We start from the raw sequence: 26,246 nt of genomic DNA, 5'->3' as shown, positions 1-26,246 counted from the left end.
TCATGACCTGAACTCCCTTAATGAGATTACTGCCTTGTAATCACTTTTGGATACCTATTGTTCTAGACGTGTATATATAATATTGGACAATCCTGAAGTAACAAAAAAGCATGCAATGATGTCAAGGAAGAAATGCAGAAAAACTGTTGACTTGCTATGTAGCATGTTGAATAAAGAAGAAAAATAATCCATACTCGTTCTTAGGATTTGGACTCCTGGTCTGAGATGAACTAACTATTGTCACCCAGAGCAGTACCAGGGACCTGCTCAATATCCCTGTCTTAGGAAAGATAAACTGATGATTCTTATTACCGGTCAGTTTTCTGTAGATGCGAAGTGGGGACGAGATCAGGCTTGGGGTATGATGCTCTCCACAGTCAAAGATCTCAATTATACTCAGTATTTCAACTTGTACCTGAAGAATGACCACCATGTGGGTGGGTTACCGATAGATGACTTTTGTTCATAGAACTGTATCTCAACAAGGAGCCAGTTCTTCTAGAGATTGCCACCATAACTTGTTTTATAGTGATCCTTTAATATAACAATGTCCCAAGATGCTTCACAGAAGTAGATTTTAAGAAGCGTATTAAAGGAGGAGAAGAGGCAGAGAGATTTATTGAAGGGAATTCTAGAACCAGGTCCCCTTCAGTCTTTGTGTTGAGACAGCAGTCTGAAACTCCCAACCTTCCTTTGCAATGCATGATATTATAATGTATCTTATTCTGTTAGTACTATGATTTAATTTTTATTTGCATTTTTCGTTAAAATTTCTTTATATATTTGGACTGGAAACTAAATGATTAATTTGCAGAGGTGTATAGTGCCTATGTTTCCTTTTTATTTGAATGAGTGCCCCTGGAAGTGACTTCCTGCCAAGGGCAGAACACATTTTCTGCCCTTGCTTTTAGTCAGTTGAATAAATGGAAACATTCTTGACTTAAGTTGTGTCCCTTGTATTCTGAATGTATTCATTTACACTGGAATATGGTTTTTGGGGCGCCAGCCACCATTTGCTACTTTACCTGAATGACCATTTTGTTTTACATGAACCTGTATGGTGAGGGTTGCGAGACTGTGCTGGTGTTGAGAACTAGCTTGGTCTTGTTCTTGACCAGTTTTCGTATAGCAGAGGTGTCGGGTTAATTATCTTGTACCTCCCTATGTTGACTCATTTGTTATACCCCTTCTGCAATCTGGCCCCGTTTGGAATGCGTAATGGAAGTAAAGGCAAAATTTGTAGCATTAAAATAGGGACTGAATTACATTTTGTGCTCTGACCCAACTTCTCTCCCATGTTCCAACTCCGATTCATCTGAAGATTGTACTTTGTTTAGTCTTTCCATGTGCAGTTCCTAGAGATCAATTTGTAAATTATCAAAGATCTTCAGTCCGGAAACACTTCTTTGGTCTCGCAAACATATTTCCTGTTGTTGGGTTTTTTTGCCACACTGTTGTCAGGTTTTTACAATTTCCTTATCTGACATTTATAATGGAAATTACATAATATGTAAGCTTGTTATACTGTAATTACACCCTCCTGCCAGTGATGGTGATGTATCTTATTTTTGTGTCCCAGATCTTCAACTTGTATGGCACAGAAACATTTCAATCATATGTCTGCCTAAGTCTGAAGACTGAACTTGCTTGAGATTCTAAATGCAGTGCAATTGAATGGATGATCAGCCATTATATTATAGATATGCTTTAGGTTTGACAAAAATAGGGCTTGATTTTTAAGACTAAATGATAGGTAGTGCAGTCATTTTACATTTTGTTTTAAATCAAATGTACTTTTAAAACTTGAATTTCAAAATTTGCAGAAGATACAAAACTTGGAAATATTGCGAAATGTGAGGAGGATGGTGTAGAACTTCAAAAAGGCGTAGACAGGTAGATGGACAAATGATAGATGAAATGTAATGCAGAGAAATGTGTTGAATTTCTCCCTATTGTTCTGGATCTTCAAACTATTGTAGTGGTATAATTCCATGGGTGTTGTTCATTCTCTCTTACCTTGGCCAAATATTTATTCTTCAGTCCTGGGGATATTTTGTTTCAAGCCTGGTTCTGCTCACAAAAATGTCTGTGCACCTTGTGCTTTCCAGTAGGAGTCAATAGATTATGATCAATGGTGGGAGTCCAGATAACAAAATCACTAAAATTTTTATAGTGCAGCAGACTATTCAGCCCATTGTGTCTGCACCGGCTCTTTGAATGAGCAAGCTACTCAGTGTCATTCTCTGCCTTCTCCCATAACTGCATATAGTTTCTTTTCAAGTAACTGTCAATTCCCTTTTGAATTCTTTAATTGAACCTGCCTCTACTATGCTGTCAAAAAGTACATTCCAGACTTTAACCACTCGTGTGAAATTTTTTTTTCTCATATCGCTTTTGTTTCTTTTGCAAATTACTTCAAATCTATACCTTCTCGTTCTTGATCCTTTCACAAGTGGGAACAGTTCCTCCCTAAGCTACTCTATACAAACCCCTCATGATTTTGAATACCTCTATCAAATGTCCCCTCAACCTTTCTGCAAAGAAAACAGCCACTTATCTCTTGAACTAGTCTCGTGAATCTTTCTGCACTCTCTCTAGTGCCTTCACATCTTTCCTAAAATGCGCTGCTCAGAATGAGACACAGTATTCCAACTGAGGCCAAACTGGCATCTTATGCAAGTTCAACATAACCTTGTTTTTTTGTACTCTACACCTGTATTAGTAATGCCTAAGATATTGATGTTTTTTTAACCATTCTCTCAACGAGTCCTGCCATCTTCAATGAGTTATGCACATATATCCTCAGCTCTTCCATCCCCTTTAGAGTTGTAACCTTTATTTTGTAATATCTCTCCATATTCTCCCAACTAAAATGAATCACTTCATGTTTCTTTGCATTGAACTTCATCTGCCACCTGTCTACCCATTCCACCGCAGTTTACAATGCTTCCAAGTTTCGTATCATCTGCAAATGTTTGATGACCTTGTTCTTGGTTCACAATATATATCAACTTCCCTCCAGCTCAATATATTTATTTTCACTTTACATGGTGCCAATGCCAATTGTGAGCTCTACGTTTGCCCCGACTGAGATGCCCACCAACACCTCTACTTTCTCAGGAGGCTAAGGAAATTCAGCATGTCAGCTACAACTCTCTCCATCTTTTACAGATGCACCATAGTAGCATACGAAAAGGATGCTATCACAGCTTGGTATGGCTCCTGCTCTAACCAAGACCACAAGAAACTACAAAAGGTTGTGCATGTAGACCAGTCCATCATGTAAAGCAGCCTCCCATCCATTGACTCTGTCTACACTTCCTGCTGCCTTGGAAAAGCAGCCAGCATAATCAACGAGCCCACGTACCCCGGACATACTCTTTCACCTTCCATTGAGAAAAAGGTACAAAAGTCTGAGATCATGTACCAACCAACTCAAAAACAGCTTCTTCCCTGCTGCCATCAGACTTTTGAATGGACCTACCATATATTAAGCTAATCTTTCTCTACACCCTAGCTATGACTGTAACACTATATTCTGCACCCTCACCTTTCCTTCTCCCCTATGTACTCAGTGAGTGGTATGTTTTGTCTGTGTAGCGTGCATGAAACAACATTTTTCACTGTATCCCAATACAACTGTCAAATCAAATATGCTAACTGAGCACAGATTAACAGTCAAAGGCAGAAGCTTATTTCTCAGACCACTAGGTATTGGCAGTTAACATTTTTGTAGAGTTCATTTTTCAAGATTTGCTTTGGAAAAAAATATTAAAACTTGGAAGGCATTGGGTGAATGTGCAAGGACTGTGCCTGGGGAAGGTCCAAATGTTTTTGTCAAAAGAAATTGCAGTTTTGAGATGAGAATTATGGTTTAAAACCAAGTGCAAAGCAGCTTAATATTCAATCTTTCTGTCTCATGTTGACAGTATTATTTGCCTATTAATGTGCCATAAACAGTTTCTATTGAAATGATACTGGTGCTTTATGTTCATTTTTTAAAAAGTAAGATCTATTACTATCTTACTCCTAATCTTGGGATTGGATATTACAGCAGCAAATTAACCGACTGTCCAGTTATTCAAAATATCATGTACTGTAGTCTGCTGAAGCACAGAAATGTGTCATTTGGTTTGCTAAATAGCACCATTTTTCTCTACGTGATCCAACTTGCTTGTTTCCCATCCCCTTAAATATTCCTCTTCAAACAACTATTTAATGCAAGAATTATTGAACTCTGCTTGTGTAGGTGTATGCATGCGTCATAGCCCTTTGTCACCTCTACACTTTGAGTACTCTTCTGATTGGCTTTTCACCCTCCACTTTCTGTGTACTTTAACTGATCCAAAATGCCATTGCCCATATCTTATTCCACACCACTTGCTGCACACCCGTCATCTTTGTCGTGACTGTCCTATATTGTTGGTTCCCAGTTTCTGAATGAAGGAAAATAACTTGCATTTATACAGCAACTTTCATGACTCTGGCTATCAAGTCTTGGTACCCATGAAATAAATGATCAGGTTATCTGCGGGAGGTGCTGTTTGAGGTATAAATGTTGGCCAGGTCAATGCCTCAGTTTCATTTAATGTATTTAAATCTGTCCATGTCTCTCCCCACTCCCCCCTTCATGGCTCTTGCTCTGCCCAAGACCACAAAAAACTAGAAAAGGTCGTGAATGTAGTCCAATCCATCACGCAAACCAGCCTCCCATCCATTGATTCTGTCTACACTTCCTGCTGCCTCGGCAAAGCTGCCAACATAATTAAGGACCCCACGCACCCCGGACATACTCTCTTCCACCTTCTTCCGTTGGGAAAAAGATACAGAAGTCTGAGGTCACATACCAACCGACTCAATAACAGCTTCTTCCCTGCTACCATCAGACCTTTGAATGGACCTATCTTACATTAATTTGATCTTTCTCTACACCCTAGCTATGACTGTAACACTATATTCTACACTCTCTTGTTTCCTTCTCTATGAACGATATGCTTTGTCTGTATAGTGTACAAGAAACAATACTTTTCACTGTATGCTGATACATGTGACAATAAACCAAATCAAATATTTTTTGTTTTGACGTTCATTTTATTCTCTTGTGCCTTTATGAAGTGACTTATGTAAGTTCTTGTTGGAGTCTGGTTCTCGGCAGAGGTAAGATTGAAATCAGCTGGAGTCTGCTCCTCAGAGAGCTCAACTAGATAAAACTGTGAACAGCTGAGCCACGGAGAATGGGAAACACCCAGATTTGATTCTTGGTCAATGATGAGATATTTGATTTGACCTGGGGCAGTGGTGCAACGTTTCATTTGGCTTTGAATCCCATGTCAAGGGCATGTAAACAAATAGTGTGCTCACCTGGAAGTTGGGTTACGTTTTTGGGAGCATAGACATGTGGACGGGGTGAGGACTAGTTCAGACTCACCAAAGATTCCACCTTCCATTTCATTAAATAGCATGCCTGTGCTCACTGTCTAAATTCACACATGAAGAATGGCCATATGCAGGGATACTGGCAGGTGGTCAGATGCCACAGAAATATATACCCCAGCAACAGATCCATGTCTTGTTAAAAAATTGGCAATAAATGAAAGGTGAGTAGAGAAGTTGTGGGCTGACGCTGCACACTCAGATCAGTTACTATCATTGCTCTCGGTAATTATACCGCTGTGTGATGGACCAGTACTCATTTGGAATTAATAATGTTGCCACTGATAAATTTGCATCATCACCTTTTATATGATGGGTTTTTGCTTTGAATTGTAGAGTAAAATTTAACTTAAGTTTTAATAAATGTAAATTAAATACATTGCAATCTATTAATAAGCAATCTAAATAATTTTAAACTGCTGAAGTGTGTCTAGAAAGGTGGCATATGTTTTGAGTTAAGAAAATGTGCAAGGGTGTTTGCTAATCTCATTATGATCTCCTGAATATAACTTGGAGCCCAGAGTGAAAAGAAAGGGCTGCATAAACATAGAAGGAGCGACACTCCGAAAGCTTGTGCTACCAAATAAACCTGTTGGACTTTAATCTGGTGTTGTGAGACTTCTTACTAAACATATTGGCCCAGATTTTGTGGTTGTGATGATAGCGAAACTGTCAGTGTCCACCATTGCTACTCTGAAACCGACAGCAACTTTGACATCTTCACAAGCACAGTTAAATGCAGAAGTCCACGTGTTTCTATCAAGTGATTCCACACTACATAGGATGTGTTGTTGAAGTCCTTGCAGATGAAAATCATTAAAAATCACGGATTCGATGTGAGTTTCCAATTAATATGATATTAGTCTCGCTCTTTTTAAAAAGAAAACCTTGGAAAACTTCATGCCTTGTTGAATGAAATGTAACTGGATTTTTATTGAAGCGTTAAGTCATAATCCCTGCTGAACAACCTCTCTAGTCCTGAAAAACTAATTTTATATTTGTGGGATGTTAAATTTTTCCATTCTGTAATGCCATTGATATTTCAAAAAAAGGTTTTGGTATTTCAGTTTCTACCATAAATGTGTCAATTTTTTCACTTAAAGGTATAAAAAGTGAACGATAAAACTTGCTTGTCTTTGAGAATTCTTCAGTGTGATTGGCTGGTTAACCTGTTTCATGATATTACTGTTACTGAATACCAAAGATCCCTAAAACTGACATTCAAATGAAATTTATGTCAGGATAGGTGAAATCCATGCTGCCACAAAGATTGCTAGATCTTGGTGGGCAGTTTTCTTTGAGGTCAGCTGAGAGTTGCTGACTACAAAATCTGGGTCATTCGTAATGAGAGCCATTATAAATAAACGTTTGTTTGGAATTTAAGGAATGCTTTTCCACCAAAATTGACCAGACAGCATTTATTGCAGTAGAGCATGTGATCATATACAAATAACAATGAACTTTCAAGATAACAATTAACAATGGCAACATTTCTACCATTCTCTCTTCCTTTCGCCTGAATTAACAATGTTGCATAGGTGCGATGCCATGGATGCTGTTAATTCTGTGATCTTATTCAAGTGATTTTATCCATATCCAATGTCCAGGCGTGCATGCTTCCCAGTAGATGAGGGTCACTCGGTAGTTTTGAGAAGACAAAACTATTTGGGGGTGCTGTGGCCAAGAGGAGATTTGAATCAATTATGGCAGAATTGTCACCTGTTTTTGCAATTGTACACAAGAATAGAAGATGATTATTCAACTAAATTCAGTAGAAATTAAAATCAAGTATTCCAAGTGCATAACTATGATTTTTTTTTAGGTATAATGAGAAGCCCATTACGCCCGACAGTGCCTTTTTCAGAGATCACCCCTCTCCCAATTAACTTCTCTATCTTTTTAGTTTTAAGAAATGGAAATGCATTAATAATCTCATTAACCCATTGATACTGTTTACTTGGAAATACATGAGAGAGAAAGGAACAGAAGGATGAGTTGATGGGGTGAGATGAAGGGTACGCACAGGCTAATGTGGATAAACACAGGCAGGGACCCATTGGGCTGAATTGACTCTTTGTGCTGCAAGTATGATGTAATTATATGTAATAGTTTAAGTGGCTCACTTGGGCTATTTATTCCACAACATGATTGTCCTTTAGGTGAATACATTTCACCTGATTATTCTTTTTAGGATTTAATTAGTCTCATTTGAATTTTAAACCTTGTTCTTTCTGTTAGGACAGAACAATACTCCTATCTTGTGGATGTACAGACAGTAGAATCCAGTTTATGTCACTAGGTCAAGTGGACAGACATGTTGCAGCTAATCCGACTTGCACACTGGTTTGGGGCTTTGACGTTTTGAAGTTTTGTTACTTTAGAAATCTATGTTTCTCAAATTTTTGACACTTTTCCCAGCTCAGTTCTTGTTAATACATTTCCAGAGTTGGAGCTTTCCAAAATAGTGTTTCTAACAGCTTTATTTGATGGTCATTGCACCATTACTGAGTCATCTTAGCTCCTGATTAGATTATCTGATTTGGAATGCATTGACAGCTATTCAGTCGGTATCCTTTGTCTTGTGTGTCTGTTGAAATAATGCCTGTGGCTAATTTGGTTTAATTTGGCATAGATTTGATTCAGGATTTAAGTAAACTGGCAAGTAGCAGAAAATGTAATTGATTCATTTACTATTTGCTTTCACCAACCCACCAGTAACTGAAGGGTTCACCCTTCAAAGGCACTTGGGACTTGTACTAATTGTCTAAATTCAGGGTAGTGAAGTTTGTTATTTAAGACACTATGCAATGATAATCTGAATAAAAACACAAAATAGTGGAAACACTCAAGTCAGGCTGCATCTGTAAATAGAGGAAAACAATGTTTCATTGTGTTCTGCTGAAACATCAGCTCTGGTTTTTTTCCCTGCTCACAGATGCTGCTTGGCCTGAGTGTTCCATCTTTCTTGTATTTCTGAAATTGGCCTACTTGATTTAATCTACTAGGTGATATGGAAAATAAATAATTCAGATTATTGAAATTTGTTTTGTTGGTCCATACATGTGCACTTCTCTGAAAGTATCAACGCTATTTGGGAATAAAAAATGCAAAAAGTGGAAATCGTTGCTAAATAACTTTTTGAAGCAAGTGAATCTTTAAGCTATTTTCGTTATTGGATAGTTTTGGCAATTTAACTTTCTAACCGACATTATTATATGGTTTAAAGTTGATGAAGCTAGCATTTCCCTGGCAGTTGTTGGAAGCATAGCACTTCTATGTTGCTCAGCAGAACCCAATGATCTGGAAGTCACATGTTAAATTGCTTGATTCTCACAAAATTTATTTACCTAAGCTCAGGAACTTTAGGGATTTCTTGGGCTAGGTAAGAAAGTTTTACCCAGAATTTCTGTTCCTGTTGCTACCTGGTGGCTTCTGCTGAAAGGTGCATGTGCATGTGTGTGGACATCTGGTCAGGTTTGGGTTTTCCATACAGTGCAGAAGGAGGCCATTCGGCCCTTCGAGTTTCACCGACCACAACTCCACCCAGCTCCTATCCCTGTAGCCTCACGTACTTACCCTGCCAGTCCCCCTAACACTAAGTGGCAATTCAGCATGGGCAATCAACCTAATCCGCACATCTTTGGACTGTGGGAGGAAACAGGAGCACCCGGAGGAAACCCATGCAGACACGGGGAGAATGTGCAAACTCTACACAGACAGTGACCCAAGTTAGGAATTGAACCCGGGTCCCTGGCACTGTGAGGCACTGCTTCCCGCTCAAATAACTTTCCAACACTTTGGGTTCGACTTTGACTCCATATAAGATTTTGAACGAGTTAAAATCCCGCCTTTTTTTCCTGAGCTGTGATGTGAACAATGACTGGGCAATACAGGAGAAAACTGGCAAAATAAAAACTTATTTCATTTATATACTAAATGCACCAGACGATTAGTGACCGTGATTGAAAAAGATCAAATTTGACTTTTTGTTTCATTTATAGTGGTAGGGGTTGAGCTACTTCTGATTATATACCATCAGATAATATACACACTTAGGTAGTGCTTTCCATACTGAAATATAAAATATTTTCCACAATGACTGAGAAGGTGTAACTGTATTGTTTTGGCAGCAATTTTATATTAAGGATTTTATTCCAAATTGACTTGAATTTGGAGAATTTAGAACCTGAATCCACACTGTATTCTGCAGGGAAATGCGCAAATGCTTTATGCTTTTCATTAACTAAACACTTAAATCCTGCTTAATAACCAAGCACCGGTATCATATTTTTTATATTCAGATTCATGTGAAGATTGAGACTACAAATTTGAGAGTATTGAAGTAGATATTTTTCATCAATCATACAACAGTTCTTCTCAAAAATCAATAATTAACAAGTGGTAATGGAAATGCAAATACTTAAAAAAAATATATAAATTTGAAGAAAATAATAGGATAGATGATTTCACTAAGTGGCTATCTTTTGGAGGACTTGAACACATGATCTAAGATGACACTTCAGTGAATTACTAATGAAATATTGCATTGTCAGAAGTGTCACCATTCAAATGAGGCACTCAAATGATAATGGAATCCTGACTCAAAGATGTTATAGCAAAACATCGAGAAACTGAAAAGATACCACAGAATAGTCAGCATGGATTGCAAAAGGAAATGTTATATTTGACCACACTTTCTGAATTATTTTGAAAAATTACCAGAAAGGATTATTAAGGGTAATGCAGCGAGCATTGTATGTTTGCATTGCCAAAAAGCCTTTGATAAGGTACTGCATAATGACTAGGGTCAGCATAGATGGGATCAGAGGACATGCAGCAGAATGGACAGCAAGCTGATGACCAAACAGAGGGAGTAGGGGTTGAAGGTATTACTCTGTCTGGTAAATAGTGGACGCAAAACAGAAAATGTTGGAAAATCTCATCAGGTCTGACAGCATCCGTGCAGAGCCATTTGAATGTCAAACAAGCTTGCTGTTCCAGAAATCTTAGATGGCCCTTCGTCAGAGCTGAGTGCAAAGAAAATCTGACGAGATTTATGCTCAGGGTGAGGGGAGGGGGGGCTGTAATTGGACAAAGGAAATGTAAATGATGATGATGAAGGCTGAGAAAGGTGCAAAATTGTTCCACTTCCTCCAAATACAAGGTGTGGCTATGGGCAGCTGCATGGGTCCCAGCTATGGCTGTTACATGTTCGCAGTATTTTGCCTGTATTTTAGTGGTAAATAGTGGAAGTGGTTTTCCTGAACGTTCAATGTTGGGACCATTGCCATTCCCTATTTGCATTTATTTGAACTCTTGAATTAGAAGTACAGCTTCAAAATTTGCAGATACCAGCAAGTTGGATGTAGTTAGAATAAAGGAGGACTGTGTTTAAAATCCAGTAAGTTGCGAATGAACTTATCGAATGAGCATGTATTTGGTGGATGAACTTCAATGAGAAGTGAAATGATACGTTTTGATAAAAATGAGGAAGCCACATACTCTGTGGAAAATGTGTCTAAATAGAGCAGAGGAACAGAGGGGTCAAGAGGTAAAGATATATAAATCGTTAAAAGTAGCAATGCAGATTACTTCACTAAAACCAGCAACACTGAAGTCATACTGGTCTCCATATTATAGAAAGGATATTGAGGCACTGGAGAAGGTACAAAAAAAGCTACGATAATACCAGAACTGAGACCTATCAGAAAAGATTGAACAGGCTATGGTTCTTTTCTCTAGAAAAGAGAAGGCTGAGGGGTGACCTGATGGTTACTACTTCTGTAGCTCTAATGCATTTACACCCTTATTTAATCTAAATGCATTAGTAGTTCCGAGAAGGTTTACTAAACTAATACTAGGTTAACTTATGAGGAAAGATTGGTTATAGGCTTGTATCTGCTGGAGTTTGGAAGAGTAAAAGACAACTTGATTGAAGCATATGAGGTTCTGAGGAGTCTTGACAGGGTGGATGTGGAGGGATATCTCTTGTCGGAGAATCTAGAACTAGGGTCATTGTTTACAAAGAAGGGGTTGCCCATTTAAAATGGTGATTGTTTTTCTCTGAGAGCAGTGATACTTTGGAACTCCCTTCCTCAAAAGGCAGTAGAAGTAGAGTCTGAATGTTTTCCAAGGCAGAGGTAGATTCTTGATGAGCAAGGGAGTGAAGGGTAGTTGGGAGGTTACAGTCAGATCAGCCATGATCTTATTGAATGGCAAGCTGGGTTCAAGGGCCAAGTGGCCTACTCCTCCTCCTGGTTTGTATGTTCTCTGCCTGAAGACTGGTCTGGCCAACAATGCCATGATCTCTACCTGGGGTAGGGTAAAGAGACACGTCCCAAGTCCACCCAACCAGCTCCCTATGGTTTCTGAGGTGCTGTGACAACATGTTATAGTCTGGAGCTGTGAATTGTGAGGGTAGGGGTTCCAATTTTCTTTCCATCACATGTTGACCAGGAATATCCCCCACTCTTACTGCCTGCAATTGGCGTGTGTTGAAGTATCAACCTGCAAATCCTTCCAAATGTTGGGCCTGGTATGAATGCACTTTCCTTAGCCAGCAAGTTCTGGAGTGGGGCTTGAATCTAGAGTTTCTGGCAGGGACACGACCAATGTGCCACACAAGACCACAAAAGTAATTACCAATAAATCAAATGGAGAATTCAGGCAAAGTCTATTTATCCAGAGAATGGGGAGAAATTCTAACTTGTCACCTTACTTCAAAGAGAAGCAAGATGAGCACCTCGGAGGGAAAAGAAAAGGAATAGAAAGGTATGCTGACATCACTTGAAGGTTGAGAGAAGGCACACGTGGAACCTAAACACCAGCAAGAACCTGTTTTGATACTTTATAATATATTTAGCTGTTCTGATGGAATCATTATGGCACAGAAAGAGGCCACCAAGTCCACACCGTTTCACTGTAGTCCTGCAAGTTTATTTCCCTCACCAACCAATTTTCTTTGGAATCGTTGGCTATCTGTGCTTCTACCAACCTTGTAGGCAGCAAGTTCCAGGTCATTATCACTTGCTGTGTTTGGGCAAAAAAACATTTCTTACATTCCTTTTGTGTCCAAAATCAGTGTCTTTCCCAAGTATTTGTATGATCAGCTAATAGGAACTTTTTTTTACCATAAATAAACCTGTCATAATTTTGTACAGCTCTGAAAGATCTCCTTTGCTCCAAGGAGAATAACCCTAGCTTCTCCAACCTAATGTTGTAGTTAAAAAGTTCTCATTGGCACATTTGCTGCCCACTTGCGGGGATACTTGCATCCTTCCTAAAGTGTGGTGACCAATACTTTTCGCCTAACCAGAGCATTATAAATGTTCAGCTGAATTTCCCTTTCCTCCTTGTAGCTACTTGGAATGTTCTAAAACCTTTTCTTTAATAAGGTTGTCATATTTGTCATTTTCAATCCTTTGACACCTCTCTCACTTTCGGGAAGATTGCAAAATTGTGACAAACTTTTTTTTATCACCATCCCCACATCCTTTAGTAACCAAGGATGCAAACAATCCAGATCGAATGGCTTATCTACTCTCAGCATATTTGTCGTGGATAAGGCTTGACGATCCCAAGACAGCATTTGAAAAGGATCATGGTGTTCACCTAGACAAATAACCCTCTCGGCCCTTAACCAATACCATAAAAACATTTGAATGGATATTCCATTTCATTGCTGTTTATACAACATCATTCCTGCAGAAGAATGGCCTGTAACTGTACGTGAAGTATTTTGAGATGTTTCTCAGAGACCTTACGTGGCACTATATTTAAGTTCTTTCTGACTGCCAGGATGCCACTTTGATACTTCACTGTATTTTTCTTTCCCCAGCCCACCTCTACCCAGCCTCCCTATCCCTTCTGAAGGAACTAATTCATGCTATTGAATGGCTTCACAAAAGCTTGGCTTTTTAATCATCAAAGGCAAGTGTGATCCTGTCCTCCTTTTAAGTTTCTCACACCTATACCTTCCTGAATGGCTGTGAGCTACCTGTTGGGTACTCTGATTTATTTCCCCAATCTCTTTCTAGTTTCCTAACCGAAGACCAGTTCCTGCCAGCATATTTTAAGATCCATAAATTCAGCATAAACCAGAGCCAATCTTCTAAGTGGAGATAAAACTGGTATACACAATCTATTAGTCAATTATTGTCACATTCTTGATGATTGTTGACTTCAAAACCTGGAGTAAATGCTGTTGCTTGAGGTCATGGTTTACTCCTGCTTCTAGTTTCTATGTTTACAGATGGCTTGTTTTTTCACAATTCAAATAAGTGCATGAGATTTCGCCTCATGTCCTGACCAATATTTACTTCTCAGCTAATGCCACCAAAGTAAATTATGTGATTTATCTCATTGCTGCTTGTACAATCTTGTGCATATATTGGCCGCTGCATTTGTGTAAATTATAATTGTAGCCACTCTTAAGTCTGCATTTTATTGGATGAGAAATACTTTTTTGGACATAGAGAGGAAGAAGTGTGTAAAAATGCAAGTTATTTTTCAATTTCATTCAAAAGATGGCATCCTTGATAATGTAGCATTCCTTCACTATAGAAGTGCAAGTTAGATTAGGTGCTTAATTCAAGCATGTCAGTTTTTCTTAACCTTTGTGTAGAGTGAATGTCCAGTTGTTTATTGAACCCAGAGAAAAAGCAACGATTTTGTGATCACTCCAATGCACAAATTATTCAGCTATGCTATATTTGGTTTCTGCACGGAAGGCGTTTTATTTTTAGTTATGGTTGTCACACTTGTCATTGATTAAAATGATTAATTCAATGGATGTGTTAAGGCATCCTCATTGAAAATTTAAATTTATTGGTGGTTAGTTGCAATACTGTAAGACAGCTGCATATGTTTGTATGGAACATTAAGCAAGAGGGTAAGTTAGCTGGAATTTTTATGTATGCAAAGCATGGCATCATGAAGATTTCACTTGTTGGCCTGTTATGCTTGTGAATTATGCCTTTTTGTACCCAATTTTGTTTTATTTTCTTTGGATTCATATAGGGATATATTTCAATGAGTATGGTATTCTTATGATACCTTGCCCAAAGTGGCATTCTTCATAGGTAGCCATGAGTGTCAGTTTGATATTTGAAAGGGGCGTGCAGGGATAGATTGGAGCATCACAGCCAAGCTGTTTTCAAATGAAGTCTTTATAGATTTGCAATTAGCATCACTGTTTTTTTTTATTCTTTGGAAATGGACGTCACAGCCCAAGTATCATTTTTTCCAATTACCAGTTGCCCTGGAAACATTAAAAGTTAACCACTTAGTGTGGGGCTGGAGTCATAGAAACTGGACAGGGTATGGGTGGCAGGTTCACTTTTCTGAAGTGTGTTGATAAACTCAGTTGGGGTTTCAAGACAGTCCAGAAGTTTTCATGGTTATTTTCATGAACCAGCCCATAAATTACTAATTTTATTTGAGTCCACTATCATAACTTTCAGTGGTGGGATTTGAACTGTGGTGATAGTGTAATGAATAGGCTGCTGTGTTTTCCAGGACGATGAACACTGTGCATCACCTTGTGCTTTAGCTTCTTTACCACATCCCAGGAGTATTGAGATTAATCATAGTCCCCTACCCGATCTGAGATTGGCTCACTTGGCTCATGGATTGAACTTGAAATATTCCAGATCCGCAATGCTCAAAATCAAATAATGTTGTATTTAGATCTGAGTTACTAGTGGCGCTGTTCTAATAATTACTTTATGGAATTTCAATGATGCAGTTCCATTGTCCCATAAGCATGGAAGATGAAGACAAAATAAGAAGAAAAAGCTATGAGAGGTATCACTTTTTATAGAACACTGTAAAATATTATAAGACTGAGACAAGTTTTTGCCATAGCTTTAATTGCAGAAGTATTTTCAAATTAGGTTATTGGAATATTTTCCATCAGTAGCAAATCTATTTGTCAGTTGCAAAGTAAATTCCCTTTTGCCAATTTTTGAAACAAGTTATCAGTGATAAGGCATTCCCCTGTATAATTCATGCAGATTCAGATCTTTGTATAACATTTAATTGGAAATTAAACTTTTGAAAATATCCAAAATCATTTTTTGCACAGTTATAAAAAGGCAAGTGGGGAAAGCATACTTGAAATTTGTTTTTATGTTTGCATCAAACCATTTAATGGTAGTCAATGCTTAAGAGACACTCCTATGGGACTAACTGATAAAATGAATGAGTTGTTTGCATTTCTCAAATCAAGCTCATACAAATGGGATGGAAGTCTTCCTGGTCTATTGGATGCAAGGGTGCTATGTAAAATTAATTTGAACAGTTGTAAAGTGGCTGCTGATGGATATGGACAAGTCTATGCCAGTTCTGAACTATATTATCCAGCAAAGACATGGAGGGGTAAGGGCTGACTTAATTAAGGAGTATAAGATTGTGAGAAGCCCAGATAGAATAGACAGGAAAGATCTGTTTTCCCCCAGTGGAGAGGTCAATTATCAGGGGGCACAGATTTAAGGTGATTAGTCAGAGAATTAAAGGGGACATCAGGAAATAAATATTTACCCAGAAAATGGTAGATGTCTGAATTCGCTGGCTGGTGAAACCCTAATCTCATTTAAAAGGTACCTGGATCTGTACATAAAATGCTGTCATCTGCAAGGCTACAAACCAGGCGCTAGAAGGTGAGATTAGAATGGGCATCTAGTTTTTCTTTAGCTTCATTTGAAGCAATTTTTAAAAGTGGCATCTCGGCCTTTTGGCTAAGATGCAAGTGAGATCAAGCCTTGGAGGAGGTGCAATGCCTACTCCAATCAGCTTGGATCATGTACATCAAGCCCAAGACGGGAGGTGAGAGCCCTGTCTTGTCAGCTTGGATCGGGAATGTCTCACTTGTTGAGACTCTGAATTGGACTTGATTGAATTGGATAAATACATTTTTTAAAAATCTAGTTTTTCTTTTAGCCATTGCAACTGGGCTGAATAGCCTCTTTCTGTGCCGTAACCTTTTTATAGTTCTATGGATAATGTGTGTGGAAATCACATTATGATCAAGGTACAGAGTAAAGGAAACTTGATCTGTTATGCACCTGCTTTGGGAATGCTTCATAGGGCAATATATTGGAACTTTTACTCTGCAACTAACATATGGTGTCCTTTACTAGAAGTGCTTGATGCTGATACTGGGTGCTGAAATGGAAAGTATTCCCAAAGTCATCACCAAAATACTGGTCAAAATTTATGCTGTTGAAGTAAATAAATCTATATGGGAGCTCATGTTATTGTTACCAACAACATTTTGAGAGATTTATTTTAACACCTTGTTCTAAGAAAGTTGCTTGTTGAAAGTAGCGAATGACTGTACAAAATCTTATCACTTTTAAACTTTAAAGGAGTGTAATGTCTTGAATAGCTGAGACTTGAATGATTCAAAACTATTGAAATATTTAGATAAGAGGCATAGTGATAGATCATTAATTTTGACTTCTGATGATGTCTCAAACCACAAGAGCTTTAAACTTGCTGACAGCTACTTATTGTTCTTCATAATATATAATCTGCTTAAAGTTTTTTTTCTTTTTAACCATGATATGGTGGAAATGCTGAGCATAGTAAAGGTGTAGTAATTTAGATGAAAGGGTACACATTTATCATGTGATGCCTCAGACTTTCAGCTTCTTCAGCGTGGAGAAGACTTTTTTAAAAAACAGTTTGCCAGGAAATACACTACACAAGATAATCAATACCTGGAAGTGAGTTACAAAGCGGTAATTTAATGGAGAGATTCAGTAATTGTTTATAATAGTAACCTGAACTATGAGATTAAATTACTGCATCAAAACTCCCTGGATGGCTCAGGTGGTAAAACCAGCATGTAACTGAGCCATTTAGAGCACGAGGTCCCAGGTCTAATTCCTGGTCTGTGCTGAGCTAGCTGATGTCAGCTGTAATGTCAGTTGACATGATATAATTGGCCTCCCAGTCCCTGACCTACAGCTGCAAAATCAGCCATTGTTTCTGTTTCAGATTCCTATTTCATAGAATCATAGAAACTGTACAGTGCAAAGCAGGCCAATTGGGCCCATCGAGTCTCCACCGACAACCATCCCGTCAAGGCCCTATCTCCATAATCCCACATATTTACTCCGCTAATCCCTCTAACTAATGCATTACCAAATCTCAGCAAATTTTAATCCTGCATTTTGTGAAATCTGTGGAAGTTCATACTATAGACATTTTGTTTAGCACCATATTCATCTTTCCTTCTCCCAACTTTCCTGTAATATTCTAACTGACTAGGGACTGGATTTTGTGCCCATTAGATTGAAACTAACGCAAATCGGGTTTTATTGAAATAAATACCCCCTGCACTAAGGGGCAATTTAGCATGGCCAATGCACCTAACCTGCACATCTTTGGACTGAGGGGAAATCAGAGCACTTGGTGGAAACCCACGCAGACACAGGGAGAATGTGCAAACTCCACACAGACAGTGACCCAAGCCGGGAATTAAACCCAGGTCCCAGGAGCTGAGAAGCAGCAATGCTAACCACTGTGCCACCATGCTTTATTGATTCCTGCTGGTAAGAGCATGTGTGGAAATGGGCAATGACAAAATTGGTTGTCTGTGTTGGCCATGTGGTCAAATAGCTTTAATAGTCATCACCTAGGCTCATATGTGAAGAATGACTAGTCTAATTACTGTACTTTTGTCTGACTTGTAGCCCAGTAATGAGTCAAAGACTTAATGGGAGGAGAAAGAAGATCTTTTGAGAAAACATTTCCATTTTCTTGCATGTTGTAATATTTATATGGTGGCATTTTGTGAATGAGTTTACTAATATTTAATAATATCAGTATGGTAACCAGTGCATTTGATGTCATAATGATTAAAACTTCCCTAATGAAGAGGTAAACTTCCAGTAATGTCATTACAGTCATTAAGTTATAATTTTGTCATCAATTACTAGAAAACTCTAGCAACAATACTCATTTTAAAATGAGAAAGCAAGCTGAAAGGCCAAGGCACCAACATGTAGAACACCGCCAGGGTTGTAAAATTGAAGATTAATTGAAGCTGAAAGTATAGAGGGAGTAAGAGGCAATTTAAAAAATATATATTCTGGCAACCATCCCAGGACACTGGAGCATCCTTGAGAGACTTCCTGCCTATGCTGTTATTTTCCCAGGTGATCCAAGATCTACAGTATATGCTGTTGTGTAATTATTTAACAGCCATTTCTTTTACTTGAAGTGCTTGGTGTTTATGCAGAACTTTTGATTTGTGGAAAAGCTTCTATTTGTGACTAGAAAACTGAAGTTTTATTACAACTCCAAAGTTAAATACTAATCAAAATGATGCCAGTCTACCCAAAATGCTTTGCATGAACGAGAGGGTATTCCCCAGATGGTGGAAATAGCACAGTAATACAAACAAGTTTATGAACACTGCAATGCAGAATTAGAACAGTTAGCAGAGAGCTGTTTCTAGGTTGCTACCTCTGAAAATGAAATCCATAAATTTTTACTGTTGTGTAATTTTAGTTTTGGGTTGGAGAATACAGTAACCACTTCTTGCATAGAGTCAAAATTTGTAGTTTTTCTTTGCTTAAATATGTTTGATATCTGAATAGGACCATGGATAAACTATATGCACAGTGTTCTGTAATACTGTATGATATGATTTCTAGTCTCTTTTGAGTTAATTGATTGCTGCCAGGAATAGAGATGCTACAATTGGCCTCTGTGCCCCTGGGATTAGGAAGTCAAAAATTGACTGGGACTTGAGTTTTTGAACACCATCTGGTAACCTCTTCTGATAAAATTCATGGGGCTGTCAAAGGGGACAGGATCAAGTTTGGCTGTGATGCTTGCATTGTTTGAAAAGCTTGCTGAGATGGGTTTCAGGACAGGTTGTCTAGATTTGTAGTAGTAGTGGAAGGACTACTTTAGTAAAGTGATGGAAGATGTCTGGCACACAACTGTACCTCAACAAGAGTGAGCACCTTCAGTAGAAGAGAAATAAAAATATTTGCATTTACACGCTGTACTTTATTCATCCCAGTCGTCAGCCAGTGAAATACTTCTGTTTTGAAATGTAGTCAGTCACTGGTTGTGTTTTACTACAACTTTTGCACAGTAAGGCTTCACCATCAACAGTGAGTGAACAAAATACAATAAAGTGGCTGAGTGATGTGGCCAACTCGTGGTAAGAGCTCAACTGTTCTTTTCCAAATAGTATAAGGAACTTCGGCCCACTTGAGAAGGTAGTTGGGCCCTTGATTCAATGTCTCGTTTGAAAGATGGCACCTTTGATAGCACACCTTTCCTTCAGTACTGCTGTTAGCCTAGGCTATGTGATCAAATATTGAGTTGGATTTTGATATCAGCCAATGCTGAAATTTAGGATGGCAGAAAAGTTGGTGGTTGGGATGGGGAGAAAAAGAATGTAATTATCCCCTTTTTGTAATCAAACATTTATTTAAGGGATAGAATAAAGTATATTAATAATCTAAGAACTGAGAAAAATATTTTGCATTTGAGTTGCACCAATCATGTTATTTCTTAATGTTTAAAATTTCTTCCTGACCTCTTTCTACCACAAAATTTTTAACTTGTAATTGTTAACGTTTCATTGGCCATACGTTTCTGGATCAATTAATAATTTATACCATTTCACTTCATTTCAGATGATCATGGGAACAGCAATGGCAGTCATGTGAAAATATTTTTGCCCAAGAAGTTACTCGAATGTCTACCGAAATGCTCTGCTTTACCAAAGGAAAGACACCGCTGGAACACAAATGAGGTACTGTGAAATGTTAGTTTTATCTGACTCTGCCCAATTGTAAGTGGCCTTCTAATATTTCAGGAATTGTTTTTCTAGCTGGAAGCTTTGCTTCAAATTGGGCAGTTGCTTTTGTAAAAATGGCAAGTGAAAGAGGTAGTATCTAAACCAGTGGTTTGATTTCTCAAAAGAACAGAAAAAGATTATAAGTTTGGATGTGAGCAGGGAAGCCTCTCAGGTGAACACTTTGGAACCAGTGCAATTTTTAAAAACTGGGAGCTCAGCTAATCAAGATCTGAATATGCATACGCATTCATCCATAACTACAAATGCAGGTAATCTGTTTGTGTGTTCTGCTAATGATCTTTCACTGTTCATCAAGAAGTGTACAAGAATGGCTCTGGATGCTGAGTAAGCGGTTTTTCTACCCTGAGTGAATTTCTTCCCGTTGCTTCAGTGACCTCGCTGGTACTCCATCATGAAAATACTTTTGAATCAGGGTTCTAGTAATAATCCAGTGTGTTGTCTGTACAGAATGTGATCTTCAAAAGTTATCTTGGTTCTCTTGAGGCTTTTATTTGGGAATGTTTTGTAAATGCAGTGCCAAGTTCCTTAGATTGAGATAATGTGTTGGCAATTCAATTTAGGCTGGCCTGCTTTTAGTTCCTAAGCACTACTTTCCTGATTTTCCTCACCAGCATATAGGTGTTCCTTGTATTAAGGATGACTGCATTAGCAAAAGTCCCTCCGGTCCCTGATGGCTTGTGAACTGAATATACAAACCTTACAGGTTTGTCGCATTGGACAGAGTTTTAGGTTGTTCCTGTTGGAGTTAGTTGGTTGCAGTATTTACCGATTTTCTTACAAAGTAGGAATGGATTTCTGGAGTAACTGTACCTGTAGATTGTTCTTACAATACCATTTTTTTTTGGTTTGTTTGAAAATTTGATAAAAGAATCCTACACTTGGAAAATTATTAGTTATGATGGATAACTGAATCAAGCCTGGAAAAAAAAAGGGAGGGGTGGAGTGTACTTGTATAGTGAATGGAACTTCTGAGTGGACTTGATATTATCACAAGCGTGCATAGCACTTGATAAATATTAAAACTGCAATTTTCATAAGGATTATCTAATTTTTATTGATGTATACATTTGTCTATGCATTTATGATTGAGAAAGCATAGTTAATTAAACCTGGCTTCAGTAATGTACTGATTGGTCATTTGTTCATCCTGGTATTTTAAAAAAGGGTGTCAAATTAAAGTAGCAGTTATCTTAATAGGTTGCTGTAAGTGTTATAATTTGATTATGAAACACCCCAAGTTTACCTATCCTTTCACTGATTTTATAGTTTGTAGCCGAGGTGTTAGCAAAGCTGTTATATATCTTTTTTAAAATGTAGCATATGGTGTGTTTTAAGATGGATTGGGATAAATGATTGCATTGTTAGTCCCATGGTTTAATTTGTGTGTTCAGAGGTTGTGATTTGAAACTGCAGCTGACTACTGAAAAGAATTGCACGAGTAAACTGGTGACAAATATTTACCTTTGCTGCAGGGTAAAATTGAACCTCAGTTACATACTGTTTAAAATAAAGGTGCTGAATTCTCCAATACAAAGCTGAATACTGTGGATTATGGAAATCTGAAATAAAAACAGAAAATACTGGAAATGCTCAGTCTGATTTTGACACAGAATCCGTAGAGAGAGAAACAGAATTAACGTTTCACTGGTAACCTTTCATCAGAACGGGACTCAATACCTGAAAGCCCTGCTGCCAGTAGCATGGTGAAAAAAATTGGGGGTGACGAGCCCTAGAGATGGGGGAAATATAGAGTTAATGGATGGTTTTGGGGCCAAAGCAGGTCGAAATGACAGAAAAGGACAAGGCCTTAGATGGATTTGATCAGGAAGGTGAGAGTTTTAAAATTGATGTGGGGGTAGGGCCTGGGTGGGATTGTGGTCGGTGCAGACTCGATGGGCCGAATGGCCTCCTTCTGCACTGTAGGGTTTCTATGATTTCTATGATTCATTAGGAAACAGGGAACCAATGAAGCTTCTTCAGCATTGTTGCAATCGATTAATAGCATTCGGTGTCAGTCACGATACAGCAAACAGTATTTGGGTGAACTGAAGTTTATGGAGGGTAGAAAGCTGGAGATTGGCTGGAGGGCATTAAAATAGTTGCTGCTAAGGGTAACAAATGCATGGATAAAGGTTTCAAGAGCAGGTGCGCTGAGGCGGAGACAGTGATGGGCGAAATAGAAATAGGACTTTTGATGATGGAGTGGGGGGCAAAATATCAACTTGAAAGCAGTCTGTTTCAGCCTAAAGCAGCAGCCAGGGAGAGGGTTGATATAGGTGGCTAGGGAACATAGTTTGTAATGGGAGCTAAAGACAACAGCTGTAGCCTTCCCAATCTTTGGTTCTCCAGCTACAATTTATTCTAAAGATATTCTGAAGGTAACCAAATGGAAGTTTTCAGTTGCCATTCAAGTTGTCCCTGTTAATCATCACAAGGTGCTGTGTAGCAGAAACCCCTTGGGTGCTTGGCTCAAACTGATAGATCAAAATAAAACCTCAAGGATCATTTGAAGATTTCCCAGTTAGGAATTTTCATCTGGGGGAGAAAAAAAGTCTGAAACAGGCCACTGTGATAAAATTCGGCATATCTTAACATCTTAGCAAGGTAGAGAACATAAATCTCCTTGGGTTATTTTCCAGAGCCAACGGACATATCCAATTCCACTGAACTGGTATGTGGCGTCATGGTTCAGACAAAAGGGGATCAATGAGGTGACCTAGAAGAGTCCAAAGAAACTGAAGTGTTCATAATGCAGAAGGATGTAATCTGTTGTGAAACTTGTGGATGGATGATCTTGATCTCTCTGAAAATTCTAGTCCATAAATCATAGCTCTTAGAACAACTTCTAGCTTCTGCACATTCCCTCTTGGGGTACAAGTTCCAATCCCTAACCATTTAGCTGGGGTGTCATGTATTTTTATTTACATCATGGAGTGTTAGTGTTGCTGACAAGGATGGCCTTTATTACTGACCCCAATTTCGCTCGTGAAGATGGTGTAAAGCCACCTTGAACTGCTGCAGTCCATGTGGTATACAAACATCCATGTACTATTCAGGAGGAAGTTCCAAGATTTTGACATGGCAGTCGTGAAAGAATGATGACACAGTTCCAAGTCAGGATCATATGTGACTTGGAGCAGATCTTGCAAATGGTGGTGTTCCCATGTGTCTGCTGCCATTGTCCTTCCAGGTAGTAGAAATTGTGGGTTTGGAATGTTCTGTCGAAGGAGCCTTGGTAAGTTGCTGCAAGTAAGTGCAAACAACTTCTAGTTATGTTAGCAACTGCTGGTTGATTCATAATTGAAATTTTGCAAACATATGTACATATGAATTAGGAGCAGGAGTAAGCCATTTGGCTCCCCAAGTCTGCTCCACCGTTCTGCAAGATCATTGCTGATCTGATTGTGGCCTCAACTCCATATCTTGTGCACTGTTAATCAGCTACCTTATCACTTCCACCTTGATTTAATTGTTTGACTTGTACGTTCATGATTTGCCCATGCAAGACTCTAAGTGCATCAATATTAGATCGCATAAACCCAAACTGAAGTTTCAGGAACTTTAGAAGCCTCAGTCTTCTCTTAGATACTTTAAGGATTCTGGTGTAAATCAGACCTATCATGACTGAAGATAAATCAACATCTTTGAGGGCCATTTGCACTGGAGTCAGTTCAGAGAATATTTACTGGACCGGGCTGAAGACTGGGATGAAAGGATTATCTTGCAAGGAAAGGTTGAGCAGGTTAGGCCAATGTTCATTGGCGTTTAGAAGAATAGAGGTGTTCTTCTTAAAACATGTAAGATTCTGAGAAGTCTTGACAAGATAGTTGCTGAGAGGATTTTGCTTCTTGTGGGAGAATCTAGAACTAGGGGTCACAGATTCAAAATATTAAAACTAAGATGAGGAGGAATCAAGTGCTTTGCCAGCCTCCTGGATTTCTACTAATTCTAAGAGAAGAAGGTTATTCTCTGAGGGTTGTTAATCTTTAGAATTCAAACCCCAGAGAGCAGTGCAGGCTGGGTCATTAAATATATTCAGGGCTGTGTTTGACTGATTTTTGATCTACAAGGGAGTCAAAGGTTATTGGGGCAATGGGGGTGGTGAGAGTGGGCAGGCAGGAAAGTAAAATTAAAGCCAAGATCCATTCAGCCGAGATTTTGTTGAATGGTGGAGCAAATCCGAGGGGCCAAAAGGCCAGCTCCTGCTCCTGTTTCTTGTGTTCTTGTAATCTTACTCTTCCAAACAGAACACATTTGGACCTCATCAGGTTATAAGTGCTTCAAATGAAACATTTTTTTATTTTCAGCAATTAGCACACAAACAGGAATTTGTTACAGCTCAAAATAATTCTTTAAAGTGTAGAATGAGAAGCAAAAGTGACTTTACTGACATCTATTTCTCAAACCTGAAATTTTGCTGTGTGGCTTTACCTGAGTTTTTTAAAGAAATGTCTGTTATGAAATCATTATGAAGATCAAAAAGTGAAATTGAGATGTCTTAAGAAGTAAAGGTTAGGTGATGCTAGGTTCTTGTTTTAAAATCAGGTAAATTTGCAGGAGGCCAAGAAGACTCGGAGATACGGAGCTGCACAGTTTGGAGGTGCTGGCAAAATGTGAACGATAGCTTATTCTAAAGTGAATTTTGTGTTTGACATGGATAGAATGTGAAGAGGAAGAAAAATTTATAGGATGGTGCATTTTGAACTTGGGAAGAATCAAAAGAGGAAAATACAGCGGCACAGAGTTGTAAAAATAGAAAGTGGGAAGAGAAGCCAGGTGACTGAGAAACTGCATGAGAATCTTGATTTTTAAAAAAGAAATTCAGCCAAAGGCGAGCAAAAGCCTTGCGACTTGAAACATAAACGCTGAGTATGTGAACTCTACAGGCAGTTATTTTTTCACAAGTTAAGTGGAGCCACCAAAACTGGCAAGCACGGGAAGTTCCTTTGTCTCCAAGTGAACGGTGATGCCATCTTGAAATTGAGAAACTGAACCTACACTAACTTATGGATCAGAAGTCCACGCTTGCAAATCGATTCAGATTAATCGAAGGCCTAGATCAGTCACATAATTGGGGGCTTTGTGGGAAAAGATTCCTAAGAATCTTTTTGCTGACTCAAAATCCTGGAATTCCCCCCCCCCCCCCAACGGCATTGTGGGTCAACCCACAGAACATGGACTGCAGTGATTCAAGCTGGCAGCTCACCACCACTTTCTCAAGGGCAACTAGGGATGGGCAATAAATGCTGGCCAGCCAGCGACGCCCATGTCCCACGAATGAATAAATAAAAAAAGATACAGCATCGCTTCAGGTTTAGACAAAATGTCAGAAGCAGAGCGGTTAACACACTATTTTACTTGGTCGGCCCGATTGCAGATTACGTTATTGTAAGATAAGAAATCAATAAATCATCTGTTAAATATGAAGAAGTATTAAAATAATTTAATATAAAATAAAAACAGAAAATGCAGGAAAACTGAGCAGGTCTGGCAGAATCTATAGAGAGAGAAACAGTTAACATTTTGAGTCCATATGGCTCTTCAGAGGAGTCATGAGGACTAAAAGCGTTAACTTTGTTTCTCTCTCCACAGATGCTGCTGGAGCTGGTCAGTTTTTCCAGGTTTTTCTGTTCTTAAGATTTCCAGCGGCTACAGCATTTTGCTTTTAAAATTATTTAATGTTCGTTTACTCTAAGCAACAGTTTGAAAGATCTAAACTTAATAAGCAAGTCCAAAAGGCTAGAAGAACTTGTCAATTCATTTATTAATGATTGAACAAGATTGCAAAAGGTTGTGAATGCAGAGACTTAAAATCTGAACTCATCAGAGACAGAGCAATAGAAGGAGTAGTGGACGATGTGTACTCAGATCTCAAACAAGTACAGGAAGATCTGACCCTGGAAAAGGCAATCCAGATCATTTGACATCCTAGTCAGAACTCTGTGAGCAGCACAGAACCATTCAA

At 38.6% G+C, this 26,246-nt stretch overlaps 1 protein-coding gene across 1 annotated transcript in view; it reads left to right on the top strand.

Annotated features, from left to right (window-relative positions):
• Nucleotides 1-26,246, top strand: part of LOC144509869 (calmodulin-binding transcription activator 1-like) — a 1,175,789-nt gene that overhangs the window by 21,429 nt on the left and 1,128,114 nt on the right. Inside the window, exon 2 of the mRNA XM_078238794.1 lies at nucleotides 20,097-20,215. Coding sequence (XP_078094920.1) covers nucleotides 20,097-20,215 — 119 coding nt within the window. The remainder of the gene's footprint in view (nucleotides 1-20,096; nucleotides 20,216-26,246) is intronic.

This window comes from Mustelus asterias, chromosome 22 (genome assembly GCF_964213995.1).
Source record: "Mustelus asterias chromosome 22, sMusAst1.hap1.1, whole genome shotgun sequence".
Taxonomy (NCBI): domain Eukaryota; kingdom Metazoa; phylum Chordata; class Chondrichthyes; order Carcharhiniformes; family Triakidae; genus Mustelus; species Mustelus asterias.
Note: the sequence above shows the minus strand (reverse complement) of the source record. Positions and strands in the feature narration are given on the sequence as shown.